The sequence below is a fragment of the Lagopus leucura genome, unplaced genomic scaffold (genome assembly GCF_019238085.1).
Source record: "Lagopus leucura isolate 7727_CA_CO unplaced genomic scaffold, USGS_WTPT01 Super-Scaffold_73, whole genome shotgun sequence".
NCBI classification, from domain to species: Eukaryota; Metazoa; Chordata; class Aves; order Galliformes; family Phasianidae; genus Lagopus; species Lagopus leucura.
In genome coordinates, this window is record NW_024962252.1 from 82,875,096 (window position 1) to 82,895,691 (window position 20,596).

At 42.1% G+C, this 20,596-nt stretch overlaps 1 protein-coding gene across 1 annotated transcript in view; it reads right to left on the minus strand.

Moving 5' to 3' along the window:
* Positions 1-406: 406 nt before the first annotated feature.
* The window catches only part of USH2A (usherin), a 394,411-nt gene continuing 374,221 nt past the window's right edge, over positions 407-20,596 (minus strand). The window contains exons 67-74 of the mRNA XM_042878308.1: positions 12,736-12,945; positions 10,262-10,500; positions 9,474-9,691; positions 7,396-7,572; positions 6,273-6,356; positions 4,780-5,024; positions 2,458-2,691; positions 407-617 (exon numbers count right to left, since the gene is read on the minus strand). Coding sequence (XP_042734242.1) covers positions 528-617; positions 2,458-2,691; positions 4,780-5,024; positions 6,273-6,356; positions 7,396-7,572; positions 9,474-9,691; positions 10,262-10,500; positions 12,736-12,945 — 1,497 coding nt within the window. The 3' untranslated portion in view covers positions 407-527. The remainder of the gene's footprint in view (positions 618-2,457; positions 2,692-4,779; positions 5,025-6,272; positions 6,357-7,395; positions 7,573-9,473; positions 9,692-10,261; positions 10,501-12,735; positions 12,946-20,596) is intronic.

The window sequence follows — 20,596 nt, forward strand, 5'->3', positions numbered from 1 at the left end:
AGAGAGAGGATGCAAAGAGTAAAGCAACTCCATGTGAATTACTCCATTTGCTGTTTATTCACTGAGACGTGAACAGGGATTTGTGGTGGAGCTTTGTCAGGCCAAGAAAAGACATGGCGATCCTGCAGAGAAGGCTCCTTTCAGCCATATGCTGCATTTTGGAAAGGTAAAGGATTTTCCTTACCTACCTCCCCCCTAGGTGCTTCTCAGCTGTGAAAGCTGGATGACAGATAAGGATGAGAGCTTCTGTCTTCACCATCCTTCGCTATTCTGTAACTTTGATTTTCACACTGTTCCTCTTGTACCATTCTGAAACACCAGTGCTAACACACAATTTTTAGTTTATGGATAAAGAAGATGAAAAAAGGCTAACTAAACCCTCCCCCCTTCCTACCCCTGCTCCCAACACACATTATTCTCTTAAGCAGGCATGAGATGTGAAAACTGCAGCCCTATCCCCAGGTCCATGCAGGCTGCTTTTGGCAAAGTTACCACTTTCCATTTTATAGAGAATGTGGTTATGATTTTCAAAGGTGAGTGTCAGTGAATGTCGTGTGCTCTTTGGTGACTGTGCTGAAACCTTTGATGACATTGACAAGATCTTCTTCTTCAACATACTGTAAAGAAATTAAAGAAAACAAAACCAAAACAGCTGTGAGGCACATCTTCAGCTAACAAAGCATAACCCTATTCCTTCAAGTCTTTCTTCCCCAAATGATTCCGAAACAGCTTAAGTTCATTTCTACTTTCCTGTATGTTTTTCCCTTCCTTCTACCATAAACTAAGAACCAAAAGCTATCATACATCTGCCTCCAATACTAAATTGACACAGTTATGATAGATTTGAAAACACACCTCCAGTCCAGACTAAGATTAAGGAAATGGTGTTAACTACAGTAATGGGGAACCTATCCCATAATATCTTGAGCTGAAAGGAATCCACAAGGATCACTGAGGGTACACTTGGCCCTTCTGGCTGCCAGGGGACACTGCTGCCTCATACTTGACTTGCTGTCAGCCAGGACCCCTACATCCTTTCCTGCAGGGCTGCTCTCCAGCCTCTCATCCCCGTACGTGCACCCGTCTGAAGTGCAGAATCCTGCACTTACTGTTTGTTCAACTTCCATGAGGTTGCTTAGAACCAAGCCTTTTGATTTGTTAAAATCTCTTTACAAGGCCCCTTGACCCTCAGAGGAGTCAAAAGCTTTTCCCTATTTAGGAAATTGTTGAACTTAGTATACATTATATATACTATACATATTATATATATATAATATTATATATATATAATAATATATATATATTATATACATAGTCATCTCTGCACTTAGTATACATTTGAGTCCTAAAGCCAGATAATTTATAGAAGAACGAACCCTACAGTGGAGCACTGTAGAACTGCACTAGCACCTGGCCCCAGGCCTGGCCCAATTCCACTTAAAGAAGTGTGGCCTGTCAGGCAATTGTTTTGACACACAGTCAGCTTTTCAGAGTCTCAGCTGCCTTTCAATCTCAAAATACTCCAATGCATTGAGCCAGATAAAAAGTTGACAGCAAGGAGAGACATCTACACTTTGTTTCTATATCAAAAACTATTAGCAGCGTTCTGCAACTATCTGTAATGGTGTGCTCACACCATTCAGTATGTTCATCCCAAAAATGGACAGAATGAAAAATACTTTATATCAATTTCTAGCTACTTGCTGTAATAAAGGGAAGAGCTGAGTTAAAAGCCTTGCAGACTTTTTTTTTTTTTTTTTTTTTTTTTTTTTTTGCAGCAGAGTAGACAAGCAACAGCACAGGCAATTGGATTTAGGGAAATCTAAAGCAATGTACAGAAAACATCAATAGAAGAGCCCTGTTTTGTATTTTTGAAATCAAAAGGGAGCTTAACTCATATTGTAATGGTGGTTGGTCACCAAAAGTGAGTTTTAATTCCCCTGCTCCTACTTTCTACCAGGTCTGAAGGTCAGCAGACCATTCTGTAAACTGTGAGCTAAGTGTCACTATGTTCTTAAGCCTCAGCAGATATTGTAGCAATGGCAACAACATCCCTGTAGTGTGGCACGCCCACTACCCCCAGACTCCGTTTAGCCCCATGCAGACAGAGCATAAAGCCTTTTTTCTCACTGGCCCCTCTTACAGACTTGCTAAGATAGGTGGAGAGAAACATCTGTGAGTTGGACAAACAGAATAGATTTCTTTAAAATACATATTGCTGATAGACCGTGCACTTATTGGTTCAACAGCTACCATGGACAAATAGACATGAAGTGAAGACTACTTGCATCCTGTTAGAGCAGTGATACCTGCAGTAGGCAGGAAGGAATTTGACCATCTCCTTCTACATCTTTTGAAATCCTTCCTGATCCTTTGTTACACATTTTCATGATCCTTACGCAATTCTAAAAATCACAAACAGCTGACACACAACAGCATCACAGAAGGAGTCCTTACCAAGCCACGACCACCAGCACGATGATTACGAATTATGGTATCCCAAGGTAATTCATCAACAAAAGACTTCCTGTCATAGATGTCAAGCAGCTGGCTGACACTACGATGAAGAGAGGCTGGGGAATACGTGCGATTTAGTTGGCTCTGACTTGGTCTCCGTCCCCCAGAAGCATTATAGAGACCACGGCTGCTTGTGGGAGAACCAACTCCTGGAATTTTTGTATCCGCTAGTCCCTAGGAGGAAACAGCAAACCAACAAATTGAATGTACAGGGCATCATCCTCAAACACTCTAATCAAAACAAAAGAGTAGTGTAAGAGAACAGGAGTCCATGCTTCAAAAGTTATGCACAGAGGGGGAAAAAACCTTTCCCCACTGCCAATCACATGAGTGAAAAGGAAATAAAGGCCCAACTCTGTGAAACAGGGCTGTCCTGACTTTTTTCCCCCTCCAGTTTTTTTTCCTTCATTAGCCAACAAGTAAAGGTCCAAAGAATTTTGTCTACCAGAATGGCAATCGAGACACACACAGCAAGGGCATTAAGCAGACTTCCTTTTGCTTACTTATATACAGTTACCACGGCCAGGAAAAAGGTTTTCACCCACCCAGATAAACATGCACTGCAAGTAAAGCTGCCTTTCTGCATGCTCTTAGGGCCACCTGGCACATCACACATCTTGCAACACTGCACACTAACAACTCTACCTCAGAACGCATCCTGTAACTTTTGAGAGTGATGCTGCTTGATGAATCAGATGAGTCAGCAATAGTCTCAAACTGAGATTAAAGAGAGGGAGGAGAAGCATTAGGGCAGGGTAAGGTGTAGCACAAGTGCGATCTGTTTCTTATACAAGGAAGTGAATTAACTGCAGCTCTGGGTAGGGAGATAGCATAGCAGGATGTAGGAGAATGGAGAACCAGCAAATACACAGCATGATTTACTTCAAGTGGTCATCAGCTGCCATGTGGGCAGCCAGCAACACTCACTGCATGATTGCAGTAGCAATTGTAAAACAAACAATTTTGCCACTTCAAAGTAGCTCTGTACTAAGTTCTTCAGCTGGTGCACAGCACAATGGTTCCTCCCCCCATATTAGCTCTACAAGCTTTTGGAGAAAAAAAAAAAAAGAAAAAAATAAAGGCTAGGAACAACATAGGCATGCCAGCAGCAAGGACATCATTAGTCAAGGGGGACAACACAACATAACAGGCTGCAGAAGAAGTGGAATCAAAACCATAAGATCAATAAAAGCTTGTTATGCTCTCAGCCTTCACCAGGAGAAGGGGCATGCTGGAAATCCTATTGTTTCCAAGAGCTGCTTTGTTGAGGCACAGATGCAGCTTCTTGGCACCGAGACAAATAGGAACAGAATGCGTGAAGGATGCAAGAGTCACAGGAAAAAGCAGCAGAGAAGTGACAAGAATAGCCTCACAGCCTGTGCCTGGGAAGAAGTTCTAACTTTCAGTCTTATAAAATTTTTCACATTCCTCTGTCTCACTTTTTGCAAATAGTTAGGGTAGCACAACTACTCTGCTATGTGATGGAACATGTTCTTTATCTGGGTTGGTGGTTTTTTTTGTTTGTTTTAAACAGAGCTATAGATATCATAATAAAAATGACACTGAGCCACCTTCTTAATCAATCCCCAACAGCTTCCCTCCTGCCCTTTCATGGTCCCAGTGTGACTTTACATGCACAGACACACATACATTTTGTTAAGGTTCCTAGCTTCTCTCTAGTTGCGCTCACTCTCCCCCGACCTTCCAGGCAGCTTGTCCTGCAGCATTCCAGCTGGGTTCTATAACTAGAAAGAAACAGAGCCCATCCCTAAGCCCTGCTTTTGCAACAGCAACTCATAGTTACCTGACAAAAGACTGTCAACTTGATCCTGGCTAACCTTTCACAACAGGCAGCTGGGACCATGTGACATGCTCCTCTGGAAGGCACATTTTCTTACCATTTCTCAAGATATGAAAGCGTTTCCAGCTGTACTGCAGATACCAGCTAACATCAGGTCCCATCAATGGCTCTGGATTTTCTGTGACTACAGTTCTACTGTTTTTCTTAAAGCATCATCAGCATTTCAGGTCCAGAGATGTCAGGGCCTACAGACCAGATGCCACAGCAATCTTTCTGGACTGAGTGCCTTCATCTTGGCTCTCTGTGCCTTCATTGGCACACCAGACAGTCCTTTTCCTACACTGAACAGCATTCAGTTGGGAAATAGGAGTGCAAAGCAGTAAGAGGACAAAAGAAATCTGTGAAGGACAGACAGAAGTATGACACAATGGATATGAGTAATTGTGTTTTGCCCAACATACCGGATGAGTTTCACCTGTTGAATACACACTCATTGGCGATGTTCTTTTCTGGAGTGGAACTAAAGGAGGTCTGTCTCGTGCATAGGGCTGCTTGTGCACTTTCCTTTGAAGAATTAAGGAGAGAAGAATAGCCAGGAGGATCAAACCTAGAACTACCATCAAAACTGCAAACCACAGTTCATTGTAGAATTTTACACTTTTGGACTCTGCTTTGTCCTTCTCTCCAGGTGTTGTCAAGATCAGACCTGTAAAAATCAGGAGGGATTAGGAGAGAAAGAGAATGTTATTTCAGAAAGTCATTTAACAATATGCTATCCCTTTCGCCTCTAATAAATTAGGCAGGAATTTAAGTCATTTTGTCGTCATGTGCTTATTTGCACTTATGTTCAAGGTGGCATAATGGTTCAATATGCTGGCGGGCTATAATAAAAAGCTTACTACCCTCAGGAGACCCTGCTTAAAGTTCCGGCATTGCTGCTCAGGCTGGAAATCACCACTGCACCAGCAGCTCTCGAGAAAGGAGGCGGTGGAGGTGGAATGTGAGTGGGGGGGGAAAAAAAAAAAAAAGAAAAAAAAAGGTTCTCCAAGTAACCTTGAAGAGTGGAAATGACTACAGTAATTTCAGAGAGGTACGGACAGAGGACATTCTCTACACGACAATGCCTGTAGCAGCATGCCTGCACAGTTAAAAAGAGCGCAAGGAAGACTGAACAAAAGTGAATAATAAATTAATATAAAAGAAAACAACATGAAACACTTTATTCCTCCTTCCCCTGCCTGTTAGAAAAACAGCCACGTGGCTCTGCTTTCGCACAACACAAGCATCAGAAATCTCTGTGACAGAATTCAGAATTGTTTGGTTATTTGCGATCCTACATGCGTATCGAGACGCTTTGCTAAGGGATTTCCATCACCTTCACTTCCAAGTCTCCACTGCAAGCTGCCTGTGGTGCTGATCCAATTTGTAGTAGATGCAGGGTACATACAGCAGTCAAAAAGAACAAATGAAGGTGATGGATACGGGAATACTTCACAATGCTTTTACCACAGCCTTGCCTGAAATTTTGCAGGACGATAGCTGAGAGCATGAAAAGGTGTATCAGGGAACTATAGTATAAAGAGTAATTGCGAAGACAAGGGTGATCTATTTTAAGAAGCCAAACAAAATGCAAACTCACAATAAATTAATTAAAAGCAGTGCCAGTTAGAAATAGTTTGAGCTTAGATTTTCATCCTAGAAAACAAAGCTAGAAGGAAATACAAACATTTTAGTGGTGGGTATCTACTACTGGACAACAACTGAACTAGGACTTCATCACACTAAGCCTACTACCCTTACAAAACAAGTAAAGGATCTATACAGCAAGTGTCCTGAGAAAACTCATGGCATGATCCCTCAGTCAGATTCCACTCCATTTAGTGTGCAATGCATATCACATTTTTACCACAAACACAAAATCAGTAGGCAATAGGTAATTTGTTCATATAATTACCAAGTCCATCAGCAGCGCTGTATTTGATGACTGGCGTCATGGCACTCCCTTCATCGGTGATGCATGTTACTTGAAACAGAAAAGCTGAGCAAAAAGGAGAAATCAGAATTCTGTAGGTGTTTTTCACCATTATCCAACAGTAGAGATCGCTAACTCAGAACAACCAAGCACATCGCCAAACACCAGCTACCTGAATTCAAGATTAGAGCCTCATAATCCCTTATACATTCAACTCCTAAACCATTAGGTATGGCAGAACATATGATAAACATCACTATGACATTGTTACAAGTTATGCTCCTCTTTCAACACTCAGTTCTCCCTTTTTCAATTGTACACAACTGGAAATTTCAATTTATTCCATCATTGTGCCACAAATTCCCTGGGCCATTTGTTCACAGCTGAAACTTGTTAAAAACATTTGATTTTTAAAAAAACGTATTAGCATCATAGTAGTATCCAGGATAGTAAAAAGTAAGTGACAAATCCCTGTAACATACAAAGAAAAACCTCTTAAAAACAGAATCTCTCTTTTTTGTTTTTATTTTTCCTCTGTTGACATGATGGATTTTCATTTTAAACATCCCAAATTTCTGAAAGAGAAACTGCATTTCAAAACAAGGCCAATTCCAAAAGATACTGATATAGTCCTTAAAATATATATGTATACTAAAAAACAAAAACAAACAAACAAACAGGCTCCAGCCTTTTGTGAAGTTTATTTCCATGCACTTTTTTCTAGAGCACAGCCTCAAAGAACAAAATAGCAATGCAGCTCTGGGATTTGGTAAAACTCAGCCATCACAACAAACTAAAGCAGGCTCACCCAGTCTAGTAAAACTGTTATTAGTTCCAAGAATTTTTGTTTCAAGCATCTGCTTGGATGCAGTTCAGTAAGTTTGGCTATAGTATTCAGCAAGTATTTAGATGGAGCACAACTTGCCAGAGCTGCTGCACAGACTCCCTTTCATTCCTCCATTTAGGAAGAAAAGCAGTAACTCCTGTGCTCTTAAGCATGAGACTTCCAGGGAGACACATTCCTCAAATTTAGCAATAATATTAACATTATTAATTGAGCTCAACATCTTTTAAAGGGAGAAAGACATAGGAAATTGAAACTGACTTTTGTCAGATGTCCTTGGCAAATACAACTCGGTGTCAAAGCCACTGTAGATGCGTTGCCCACTCTCAGTTAATGCATACTCCTTCAGGCGTCCGTTCAGAACGAAAGTGCGACTCCAGTCTATGTGGATGGTAGATAAATTGCTAACAACTGAGAATGGAGCCATGTACCGAGGTGCTGCAAAAGAAGAAAATCCTATTTCTAGGCAACAGGCATGGCAGAATCATAGAGCAGAGAGAAACAGGCTCTGAATGATTCAAGCTCATTCACACGTGTACTAGCTATCTCATATTCATTTGTATGAGCAGACGGAGAAAAGAGAAAGTTTAGTAGCAAGCCAGCCCCTACACTGAGAAAGCAGAAATGTTTCATATAAAGACCTAGATTTCTGCTCCTTTGCCTTCGTGGTACAGCACTAAAACTGCACAGATTAAATCCCAGCTCAGGGTATGTTACAGAAAGAAACAGGAGGTTGTTGAAGTTGCAAGCTCAGCTGCAGCATACCTAGCTCTGGCAACCAAACTTGTTAAAGAAAGGACTATTCTGCAAGCCCAGAGAGACTGCCCTAGATTTTCTTCTAATATGTGCACATACATAATACAAAAGCCACAGCAGGCAGAGAGAAAAGAAACAGAACTCACTTCAGGGTGGAAGTTTTCATCAGTTGGGCATAACAGCTTGCTGACAAATGACTCAACTTCAGTTTGAGGTGGTCCCTTCTTGTGACTTTGTCATTAAACCACATGCCCACCACGTGCTGATTTGTTCACAAGGAAGCTGCTTGTCCAGCTACACTTTGACCCTAATTGCCCACTTTCACTAAACCAAACCTTCCAGGCAAGAGTAAGGAGACTTTCAGAGTGACTCAGGAAATCCATGTAAGAGTTCAGCAAGGCAAGAAAGACTGACACATGAAGACTGCAGACCCAGTGGGCAGGGGTTTGAAAATGGCTATTAAACAGTTTTGTTCTGTATGTCTCACCTATTTTCTCCATTTTAAAGTTCATCAATCACATTACAGTTTTCAGCCAGCATAATAGCTTTAAAGACTTTTTTTTTTTTAAACCGTGGTCACATTCAAGAAAATCTGGTCCTAGTTACCCTAAATTTAGAGATGAGAATCCATGCAACATAGCAGGTGCTACATTTTTATTATCTACTCAGCAGGAGTATCTATTGATTTAAATGGCATTTCTATAAAAAGGATTCTGAAATCCTGACACCAGACTATGTGAGGAAAAAGTTAAGATTCTCTTAGCCCTGTCCTGGCGTGCTAAGGTGAAATGATCTCATCTGTTACAGAATGATTGGCTACAGCACTATGGATCTTTTCAATAAAAGCTCATGCTAGACTACCGGATATTCAGTTTCGATGGTAAAAATCTGTACTGGCTGTAGGCACAAGTCCTGCACATTTTTCTTCCATACACACCACCTGTAGGGAAAGGCAATGGCAGACAACCCTCTAAACCACCTAGTTCTAAATCACCCAAAAAAGAGCAATGGGCACAATCCAGTTAAAGAAAGAAAAGATTTGCTTACCCATCGCAAGGCTGCTGTGAGCCCCCTGGCCCCATCAGATCATGGCAGGAGCTGCTGCCCAGGATCAGACTCCCTCACTTTGTAGCTTGATTTTAGTTTTAAGTTTTTGCTTCAGATTTTTTGGGAGTTAAAATACTCCAGAAGGAGGAACCTCCACATATCCTTCCCTTGTGCTGCCAGCACTTAAATGAGGCTTAGGGAGAACCTGGTTCCACCCCTTCTAATCACACAGGCAAACTGCCTTCACCTGTGCTCCCAGGCTGGCTGTGTTCCTTCACCAGGTGCTCAATCATTGATTTAGGCCATGAACTAAGTTCTGTACAGCACCACACGAATTTAAAGTAGTGCCTTGATGTGGTTGCTTACTGATAAACTCTTCACTATCAGCAAGGATCCAAACATTCAGATGCAGCCTGTGGAAAACTTTAATGAACCTGGCAGAAGTGTGACATGAATTAAGACAGGTTATTCTTGAAGAGAATCAATAGATCTGTGCCCCATGTAGCAAAAGCAGAAATTTCTGATCTCATACTCACGCTCCTTTTCTGTAGTGAAGCCAACCCACTCTGAGGCGCTGCTGCCCACGGAGTTGTAAGACACAACTCGCAGGTTGTAGGTTGTGTAAGGCTCGAGGTTCGATACGTTGGCACTCTGTCCATTTCCTGTATACTTCACCTCAGTTGGGCCAGGGCTGCAAGCCTTTACTGCCGGCTGCAGGTTCAGAGGACAAGCCATGTACACATGGAGCTCATAGCTGAGAAGACAGTGAAGATTTAGATTAACTAAGAGCTTTTATAACATAGCATGATTGTTTCATTACAACCAACCGACCATTTCATCTTGATTGCTGTATATCTGCAATGCTAGTTTTTCTCCTGGAGACTTTGGCCCCAGCTGTGGTCTATGAACAACTGTGGTTGTCAGTCACACATAATGAAACTACTGGTTCCTTAAAAGGCATCAACACTTCCGCACATCAGCTAGCAGCCTTACTAGCCACAAAATACAGCTGCCTCTTGCAGACAATTGATCTCACCACTCTCACTGTGCAACCACAGCTTTTAGACAATGACCTCCACTCCCAGCATCCTCTCCACCTTCATCAATCTCTATATCCTGCACGTGAGAAAAGCAACCGGTTCACCTAAACATCTCCTGGATGCTTTTTAGGCCACATGAGATATCATCACCAGCACCAGGAAGAAAGAACACGGCTGTTCCAACCATCCAGACCTCTCAGTCACATGATTACAATTTACATCCAGGAAGGTGGCACTGCCACCACTCCTGGCTAGCTGAAATTTGGCTGGGTTGCAGCTCCCACCTGGTGACAATGCCATTGGGTGACTGAGGGGCACTCCACTGGAAAGAGGCGTTCCTGGAGGTCACGGCACGGATCTGTGGGGGAGGCTGCTCAGAGGGGGGAGCTGGCTGTGTGGTGATTTGGGCCGTGGGTCCTTTGCTGCAACAGTTGAAACAGGTGCAGGCCTCCACACCAATGGAGTACGTGGTAAAAGGTTTTAGCCCATGTATTGTCTGCTGGGTGGCAGTCCCTTCTGACAGCTGCAAAAAATTAAGAGGAAACTTGTCATAGGTTCAAGCACCACAAGTACTCAATAAGAGTTATCAGGATAAATTAACTCCAGAAGACTATGGGCACAAGGTTCTGCATGTCCTTTAAGTCTGACATTAATGCAGCTGCTGTGCACTAGGACCTCTACAGTTATTTTCCTCCCATTACAAAGTTAAAGGGCACTGCTCAAAGGAAAAGACCACACCATCAGTGGCCTCACAGACCTCTTGAGTTGAGATGTAAACTCTGTATATCAACTTGTATATGTCATTCTCAGGGAAAGAGAAACTGCAAACCTTTAAGGAGAAATACTAGGCTAAAAGGAACTGAAACAAAATAAATGACTGTGAAAATGACTGCATGATAAGCGTATTAGCAAGTGCCCGTGGATATCTCAAAAGCTTCCTTGGCTTGGATACAGGAGACAGCACTTGGCAGAGTGATGGGCATGTGACTGGTAGGTCAATTTACCTAAAGGGATAGTGGGCTCTCCAGTAGGAACCTCTGAGCAGGGGGCCAACACAGCGCTTCTCCACACTGAAACGGCCATGGTGCCATGCAATCCTGCTTGATGGGCAACTCTTCGACATCTAGCATGGGAAAGTTCTGGCAAAGGAAACTTATTTCTAAACTGCTTGGAGGAACAGCTACTTCACCTCTTCATTGTAGTCATTTATGGATACACCTTTTTTTTAAAAGGGGGCAACATTTGTTTCCACATAGCACCATGTGACTCAGCACAGTACAGAAGAAAATGGGAAGGAATGTTGTGAAGCAAGGAAAGAAAAGCATTTGGTATTGCCTAATGCCAGTGCTAGAGACAGCAGCATGGCAGGTGTGATGGGATGGAGATGGAAGACCATACAGACACCAGGGAGATGAGCTAGCTGAATCAGACATGGACACTCTGATTACACTGGGAGGTATAAATGCATGGAGAAATAATACTGTAATATGCAATCAGTAGGCAGCTTAAACTTGTGGACAGGGCTGATGACCTGAAAAGGTATCTCCAACACTTCCAAACTGAGAAAGATGATGCAAAGAAAAAAGTGTAAATACTTGCCTTCTTGTGAAAACCAGACAGATAATGCTAGGGACAAAGGTTATTCCAATAGTTTGCACTGATTTGGTGGTAACTGCTCCAGACAACTTGCACAGCTCTAGATTTTCCTCACATCTCCCAGTTTTAAAACAGTAATGAAACTCTGCAGGTTTCCTAGCTTAACTGAGTCCAATCACACCTGGACACCTAATGAGATCAATCTCAAGGGAAAATCAAAGCTGCATGTCAACCCTATAAAAGCATCATCTGTGTTGCTGCAGTCTCGTCACATTTGCTGAGCCTTCTTGTGCAAACACAAAATAAATAGTATCAATCTGTTACCATAAACATATACATAAGTCTACTTTTTCTTGCTTCCCATGTGCCCACCCTAGAAAATGGGAATCCACAAGCCAGACAGAGTTAAAACTGAGGAAACATTTGAAGATCACTGTAACCCTCCAGTCTGGATTATGGGCCTCTTAGATGCAGCAATGTCCAATCTAGAGATGAAAATGACTCCACATTTGAGGCTTGGAACCCTCCATGGTGCAGACACCAAAAGGAGGTATTGCCTAGAGAATTGGTTCACTGGGATTTGATTAAATAGCTAAGATTTGCACTGAAGATGTCACCATTAAGAACTTCTTTTTAGGTGATCTAGACTGAGACACCGTTATCTTTTTACTTGCACTATTCTTTAGTGCTTTACAATACAATACAATGCAATACTTCTCACCAATAAGACAGATTTTTAAGGGTAACTCAGAGTATTTTCTTTGGAGCTTCAAACCTCTAGCCTATCCAAAGCACACAACCACTTCCTCCTGGCTCCTGTTTCCACTTGCACCATTTGGACTGGCAGGGGCTGTCTGGAGGATTTCATTTGGATGGTTAGCCATCCCCAAAACAACGCTGTGGATTCTCGTCACATTGTCACAGCACATTACCAAGTGAGAAAGATTTGAATGCTGAAGATAATGCCTTGAGAAGCACATTTAGCTGAGTGAAAGTGTAGGACCCGCTATGGCCAGAAGAGAGCATTGCAGAGAAGGCAACAAAGGGAGAGCAGGAGAGGAATAAAATTTGCAACCAGCAGACAGTTACTAAGAACAAAACTGCTAATGCTAAAAAAAGCAAGTTAAAATGGAAGTACACCAATAATTTTCACAATACTTACCACCACCTCAGTCCCTCGAGTATCATTAGAAAACAGCCTGTAGATACTGATCACCCCGTTTGGCTTAAGAGGAGGGTTGATGTTCACTACGGCCACTGTAGATGCCACTGTGTGGAAGAGGGGAGCTGCCAGGCCCTCGGGAGGAGCAGGACCGGTCCGGCAGCGCGTCCAGCCGCTCGGTGTCCGGCCCGCCGAGTTCACTGACCACACCTTCAGCATACAGAAACAGAGAGACTATCAATGAAGGACTCAAGCCCACAAAAACTCCACAGCTCTCTAGGATGCTGCTGCAGCTTTAATTCTGCTAAGAAAGACGCAGTATAACAGCCCCTGTGCAAAATGTCCCTTGTCTGCAGCCCAGTAGCTGTACTGATCCAATTACTTCCTAACGGAAAAAAAAAAAAAAAAAATTACATTGAAAAGTAGATTTCTTGTCTCAGGAAGCGTGTATTCACGTAGCTCCTACTTACCTAAATTCCCAGCACTGTCCTCGTTGTGCCATGCAAAGAGGATCAACACCGATAACATTTTCAAACAAATGTGAACAAAAATACTGACATCCAGTCCTGCCATTTGTCTCCTTTCCCCTCAATTCCTTCACGTGTGCAAGCAGCCCCAGTGAGTTCAGCCTGCCACTGTCTGACACCTAATTATGTTCACCTTGACTGAATTGCACAAGACAAATTCTAGCTACTCTTAAAAACTTGACATTTTTATAGGGGCATCTCTCTCTTAAAAATATTTCTGTAGCAATCATTTGGCAACATCTTCAGTAACCCATAATATAAACAAAGCCCACTGAAAATTATGGTTAATTCAGCATCTCTCATTTACTTCCACAACAACATTCTCTTTACCCTGTGAGCACAAAGGCAACTGTTTCAATTCCAAGATTTCAAAATTTAGCAGCTTGAACAAGGCCTGATTAAAACCCACATGTCTCTGTGAACTACACCTACTGGTTTTGTCAGCTTCCCAAAACCAGAGTGATCTGCAGACTACATAAAACTCAGCACTTATTAAACACAGTCTTCAACAAATCTGCATGAAAATTAAATTTTGCTTTCATCAAGGAGTGAATAAACATATGGAAGGATGTATAATCTTATTTATCAAAAACCATTTGTATAATTAAACACGAATATCATAAAAGGTTGCCTTAGGTTGTCATTTGCATGAGTAAGTAATTTGTAGAATGTCAGGTACAATAGACAGAATAGATGGATGCGTGAGTGTGTAGGGTTAAATTAGGCTCAATATTAGCCAACCACACAGTGATCAATCAGAATGATAGATCTAAATGGCAATACAAGAGGACTGTCTGAGCGATTTTTTGTGTAAGTATTCCTTAGTAAGCTTTCACGCCAAGCAATTCTAACAACAGTAAAACACGTTCTTATGTGATCTACTCCAGGCAGAAGTCCTGGGGAAGTGGCTGGTGGGACTCTGCCTTAAAAAAATAAGAGGTTTAGAAATTAGAGTTGTTCAAGATTGACCCTGGCATCTTTCCAGCTGGCAATATTAAGTTCCAAGACCACAGAACACTTCACAAGGGGTCCGGGGAAGGAAAAGGGCCAAAAACTACCTCAGAGGCTTTGAAGACTATGGTTCTGCCAACTACAAAACTGAAGTTACTGCCTCATTCCTTCAGTAACATATAATATCATCCAGTGAAAGACTACATAAGTGCAGATGACAACCTACGATAAAAAGCTCTGCCAGAGTACTTTCATTTTCAGTGAAATCAGTAATATATCTCTGTTGTGAACTTTTCATAAGTCAAACTCTGTTCACTTTACTGCAGTAGGTCAAACCCTCTATCTGAGTTAAGTCCCTGCTGCTACAAAGATTTGCCCACAGTAGCTCATTTCAAGGAGCATATTTCTTTGCGGAGAGAAAAAGCCACATATGGAAAAAGCAGCTCTGAATGTGCCACTTGCCTCAACTCAGCACTGACCTTAGTTCTAAAGCTCTGGCTGCACACCAGGCTGCGGTCTTAACGAGCATGGAAAGTGGCAGCATTGGGGCTGAGTTGCAGAACCAGCTTCCACACTATAACTGATGGCCAAGAACTAGGGAGAGAGGCTTCCTGCATAGTACAGCAACCAGGCCTCGCAATGGGACCCCTTAGGAAATTTGGAGAAGAGAGAGATGCAGCATAGCTGGGGTACACACAACTCACTGAGAGTTGGTGGGAGGCATCTTCTTCCATCCCTCCCATATCATAGGTGCCTAAGCCATGCCTTTCAGAAAACAAGCCTTATTTTTGACAAACTCCATCTTAGGACAAGGGAAAAGGGAATGCTGGTCTCCTAAAATGTGACATCTGGGTGGCTGAAGACATTTTCCCAGAGGGCAGCGATTTCATTTCAATCACACGCTTCAGTGGAGGCAGTCAGTCCCACTGTCCTCCAGAGTGGAAGTGCCCAAGTGCACAACTCACCTCTGTCTGTGCACAGTGTGCACCCTATATTTGTACAAATATAAGAAAACCAAGATCAACTCAGCAGAGCAAGGGCAAGTGCAAACAGACATGGCTTCCTAGCCAGGTCCATCTCCAGGGAGGGACCTTGAGCCCATCCTCTGAGCATCACATTCCTCTGCAAAAAGAGGCCAAGATGCATCTGGGCCTGTCTGACAGTCATGGTCTCAGAATACCAGTGAGGGAAACTTAGCAACTCAGCCATGCCAAGACATATTCCCAGCAGAATATCTTCAGCTGTGCAAAATTCACATCGGCTTTGGAAAAACACTGTGAGAGCTCAACAGGACTTCAGAGGATCTAAATTCTGGATTTACACTGGCATAATCCTGACTCCCCTGACTCCTTCTGCTTCTGCTTAATCATCTGTAAAAGAATGGATGGCTATAAAAATTCTTCCCTATGAGAATCGTCATTCAAGTAAACTCTGGCCTGTGCTTGGAGATCCAGAGTTGTAAGTGCACAGAAATGGCTGCAGATGGAAATGTTCACGTTTTGTCATTTCAGTGCATGAAGAAACCAGACAGCAAGGCAAAAGAAGCAGCAATGGGAAGCACCTGCTAAAATCAGAGTTTTGATTTGGTCACGGCTCCTCAGAAAATCACCACAAAAAGGGCAAGATGAAATTCCATGATTTAGACTTTTGTCCTAAGTTTTATTTTGGCACACAAAAAGAGTCCTTTTAAGACATGACATAATCAGCACAGAAAATATTTACTGCATCCACAGAGAAATGGAAAATCATCATCATCATTTGCTGTTCAGAATGGCAGAAGATTCTAAAAGCTACCTCAGAGCACAGATCTCATGTAGGCAGGAATGTACTGGATGACAAAACAGCAGAAAGGCATCAAACACTTCTTATAACCTGAGCTTCTGAATATACTGCTTTCAAAAGCATTAACTATGACATCATGGTGCATGGCTCTGCATGCTGCCAAAAGATGTATGGCTTTTAATGGCTACTTTCCCTCAACAAAAGCAGGAGAGGTCTCCAAAATCAGCCACACTACATGAGATATTTTTTAAACTGCTTTATAAATTTGCTGGCCTCTGGACCACGTTGGATTATGAGGTAGAACCAGAGAGGAGAAACTTATCTGGAGTCTGCATATCTAGAGTACTAGAGAAGTCCACTTACAGGTAACTAAGCTTGTTTCTTTCATCACCAATGACCTTGCATGATCTCAGCTCCTGGATCTGGTGTTCAAGCATTGCTCAAAATGATCACAGGACAGTCTGAAGGCTCACTGGCCCAGCAAGAGGTTGGAGAACAGGAAGAAAAGTGCTGAGAAATTGGCCACAGCCTGAGTGCAGTGAGCACTTGTTCAAGCTCAGTAAAGATGAATAGCAACTTTCCCCATACAGGGCAATAAAATTACAATGGCTCAAAGATGGAGATGCTGTGAGCAGGTGTTGTCTTCACCTCTGAGCAACACAGGCCTGAGATCCTCACCTGGGCAAGCTGTGTTTTGAACTGAAAAAGTCATTTTTTTTGTTTATCAAATGGAGATCATATGTGAAAGTATGTACTTCATACAGCAGGGAATGGAGGGAAGCAGCTGGACCACTGCTAAAGCTGAAGTATCAGAAGAAGACAAGCAAACAGGCAAGCACTAAGCTTCTCTGTGATGAAAAGGGACAGTGAAGAAGCTACCAAAATAAAGTACACAAATTTAACCCCCTCAAAGGACAAATACAGTCTGTGATTAAGGCAGAAAAAATGCACTGTTACCAAAAATTCCCCCAGTGATTAAAGTGATCTTTTGATCGTGACTCCAATTACACAAACAAGCACAAACGCAAGCTGACTGAGCAGAGGTCTCACAGAGGACAGCATGTGCGCAGTAATGCCTGCCAGTTCACACCACTCACATCTCACACCTGGTCCCAGCAGAGTGACAGGTATTTCCCCTGTAAGCACAAGGGCCAAAGGAAGGAAGCTCCCACTGATCCTGCAAAGTGAGCATAAGAAACTCTCCAAGAGGACTCGTTTCCTTCACCTCTGCTGAAGTATAGCAAGGAGGCTACAGGCAGAAGGGTGGGCTGTCTGGTGGCAGCTTGCCTGTCTGGAGGCAGAAGTCTTGAGCTCCTGCTGAATTCCTAGGGCAGGCAGAGCCAGCATCCTTCACTTTGCACAGAGACCAGGTAACAATCGCCCTCCTCCAAAAGTTCACTGTTGACCAGCAGTGACTGCAGGCTCCCACCAAGCCCTTCAGGTACTGTGCATCAGGCCACACTGAAGTTAACGTGCTTCTGTGAGGGGCAAGAGCTCAGCTCTCTGCTTGAGGGGAATTCAAGGACTTAACACAACTGACTGCTGGTCCTTCCAAGAAGGATTCAGCACTAGCACCACTCTGCACACGCCAGGAGAGATGAGCAGTAGCAGAGCTGAACTGATACGACTCCTCTGTTTCTACAGTTGATTCCTGGAGGCCCAAACACACAGCACTACTTTAAGACTGTTTTCTTCACCAAGACCTCTCATTTATAGCCCTATGATTACATAAACAGAGTTTTCCCAATGTAGTTTTTTTCCAAGATTGTAAAATATTTTAGAGGTATATAAGATATGATCAATCCATCAATAAGTTTCAGAAACACAGCACCAAATGTTTGAACAGCATTCCACAAGAAAACTGAAACCTATAATCTTGGCTAGTTAAATAAAACTAGAGAAACCCAGAGGTGCTTTCTGCCACCATCATTTGCAGCACCCTTCACAAATCTTTCTTCTCATCAGACCTGACCGACATGCAGTCTAGGTAATTTGGGATTCCTAATGCAGTGTCAGCAGAACTTAGAGCACAAACCCTGCCTACGGAAGTCTAGCATCCAGCATTAAAATAATTTATTCATTCTGGGCATTGCTGTGTCAGGAAGGTATGAGCAAAGCAGAAAGTTTCAAAAGTGGTTGCAATCTAATAGGAACAGAACAAAGGCAATAGAAAAATGGTATCACATCCACTCATGATCAGTGGTACAAAGAGGTAGTAAACAAAAGTGTGTTTTCTGATTGCCCATCCTGAAATCTATTCTCTTACCTATTTAGCTCTCAGTCAGCATACTTAGGGAGGCCATAAACATATAATGGGATAGACGGTAGGTCCAGGCTTCTAGCATTGCGATAATTTGAACCTCTTAACATTGCTATTCATCTTCACTATTCAAATCTTTATATCTAATAAAAGTATTAAACCCATTCTAGGGAGGTGAAAAAAAGACAAAGATTACAGGCAAACGGTTTGGGACTTGCATAACGTTACCATATTCTAAAGGATGCTCATTTCATATAACATAGTATAACACCCATAATTAATGAGAGATGTAAACAAGTTTAACTCTAAAAGGTAGAAAATTAAATAATTTGTTTCCTATGGGTATATAATGAGATAGTTACCACATTCCCATGAGAGAGATAAGCAGATATTAAAAGGTCTTTCCAATACCTGTAATAGCTAAGGGCAACAGCTAATTCAATAGATTCGATCAAAATCACCACTTCTTTCTCCGCTTCTGATTTATTACTTTGGCTGCAGTTAGTCATCACTCATTTTAGTTTGCTTTTCAGCAGTCATAAATTATGCCTCATAAATAAAAAGATACAATCAAGGAAATCATATCAAGTCATCTACTGCCCTGGAATATATTTTCCCGCGGTACTCACACTAATGTCTTTTTAAAGGATAGCTTGCCATGGTTTTGAATAGATCAGAATAGCAATGTACTGGGAAAAGTCCTACAAGTGTGCTGTTGTAACTGTCTCACCAGTAATTCTGGAAGCCAAAAACATCATTTTGTTTAATGAACAAAAATCAAGGATCGCTTCATCAGTACACTGTTTCACACTTAAATTTAGGATAGTGTTGGCAACAGAAACATGGTGCCAGAAGAGGGGCTTTTTAAAAGGAATTGCATAGTTTCAAGTAGCACTTCTACTGCGTGCCCTACTGTACAAGGGCAAAGGAAGCATCTAGTTCAGCAAAAGGATATTTAGAGTACGTATCACCTTTAAAGCACTGAAAGAATATAGTTGTGCTTGCTTTACTTTTCAGAAGATTTTCTCTTGCAAGAAAACCCCCTCTTTCAAACAAAGAGGATAGCAAGCAAAGAAACAAAGCGCAAGAAGGAAATGTCTTTGATTTTGTCACTGCTTTGTGGTGTATCTTTCTCTCAGTGTGACAAGCAGAATAGTGAAAAAAAGCCAAAAGATGAGGGATATTATAAATGGGTGACTACCCATCACTGGTTAGTCAGAGAACCTGCTTCAACCCATTTTAAGCTGTAAAAGTCATTCAGTTGTTAGTCAGTAACTAAGCAGCACAAACTGGAGCTCAGCCACCAGTTTGATGGACAGGCTGGTAACCAAGTGCCATTCTTGTCATCTTTGAAAGTGACCGAGACGACTGACATTTTCTGTGCTCCATGCAGTTGGTCCTGCCATAATCTTCGTGACTTTTCACTCATTTTTCTTTCTGTAAATCTCCAAAGTCAGACATATGATTTGTTTCCTCTTTGATAGTTCTGAGAGTCCAAGTTGGAGTGCCCAAAATGTATTTCCCCTGGCATATCTTGGAATCTTCCCTTGGTCTTTCACTTGGCAGAAGTATTTTGACTGTGAGAAACACACTACTTAAGGAAGGACACTGTGAGAGGCAAGGCATCTGCTGCAGTGCACCAGACAGTCTTACCAAAGAATGAAAAGGCAACAATAAAACCTTCAGATAAGTTCTACTCCAACCTTTTGCTTGCTCAGTGGTTTCAGAGAGGAAATAAGGACAGGTTCTACACACCAGGAAGACATTAAGCCATTAATCTGAAGAAGCACTCCAAGTACACAATTAAGTGCAATTGTGGAAGAGTGACATTGCACTTGCATGGAAATTGCACTGAACCCCAGCACCACCTTTTTGCAGACCAGTAATGTGTGTCAAAAGGACCGACCAGTAGCTAAGAAAAATTGGTACTGTAGACCATTCTCAGCAGCTCCTGAGAAAAACTGAAATATTTTGTTTCAGAAATTCTATGGAACTGAAGAAACTCATCAGGTCCCATGAAGTTTGTTTAAGTTAGGATTTTTTGAGGGAATCACACAATACAGCTGAGGAATCAGGAATCATTTCATTTCAAGAAATGCCTAAGAGGCCAAATGCTACAAAGAATGCAAGTATCTATTGATTAGACCTACAGAGAAAATTTCAAAGATCTCAGTAATTATTTTCAAGTACAGGACAGTAGGCATCTTAATGCCTCTTAAAGTGCACCGAAATCTAGTGGGCATGAATACGCTCACATAGATCTGGCCCATGAAGAATAAAAATGCTCAAGTTCCTTGAACAATTGTGACCTTAGTAGTTATGGTGCACAGTCCCTTTGACC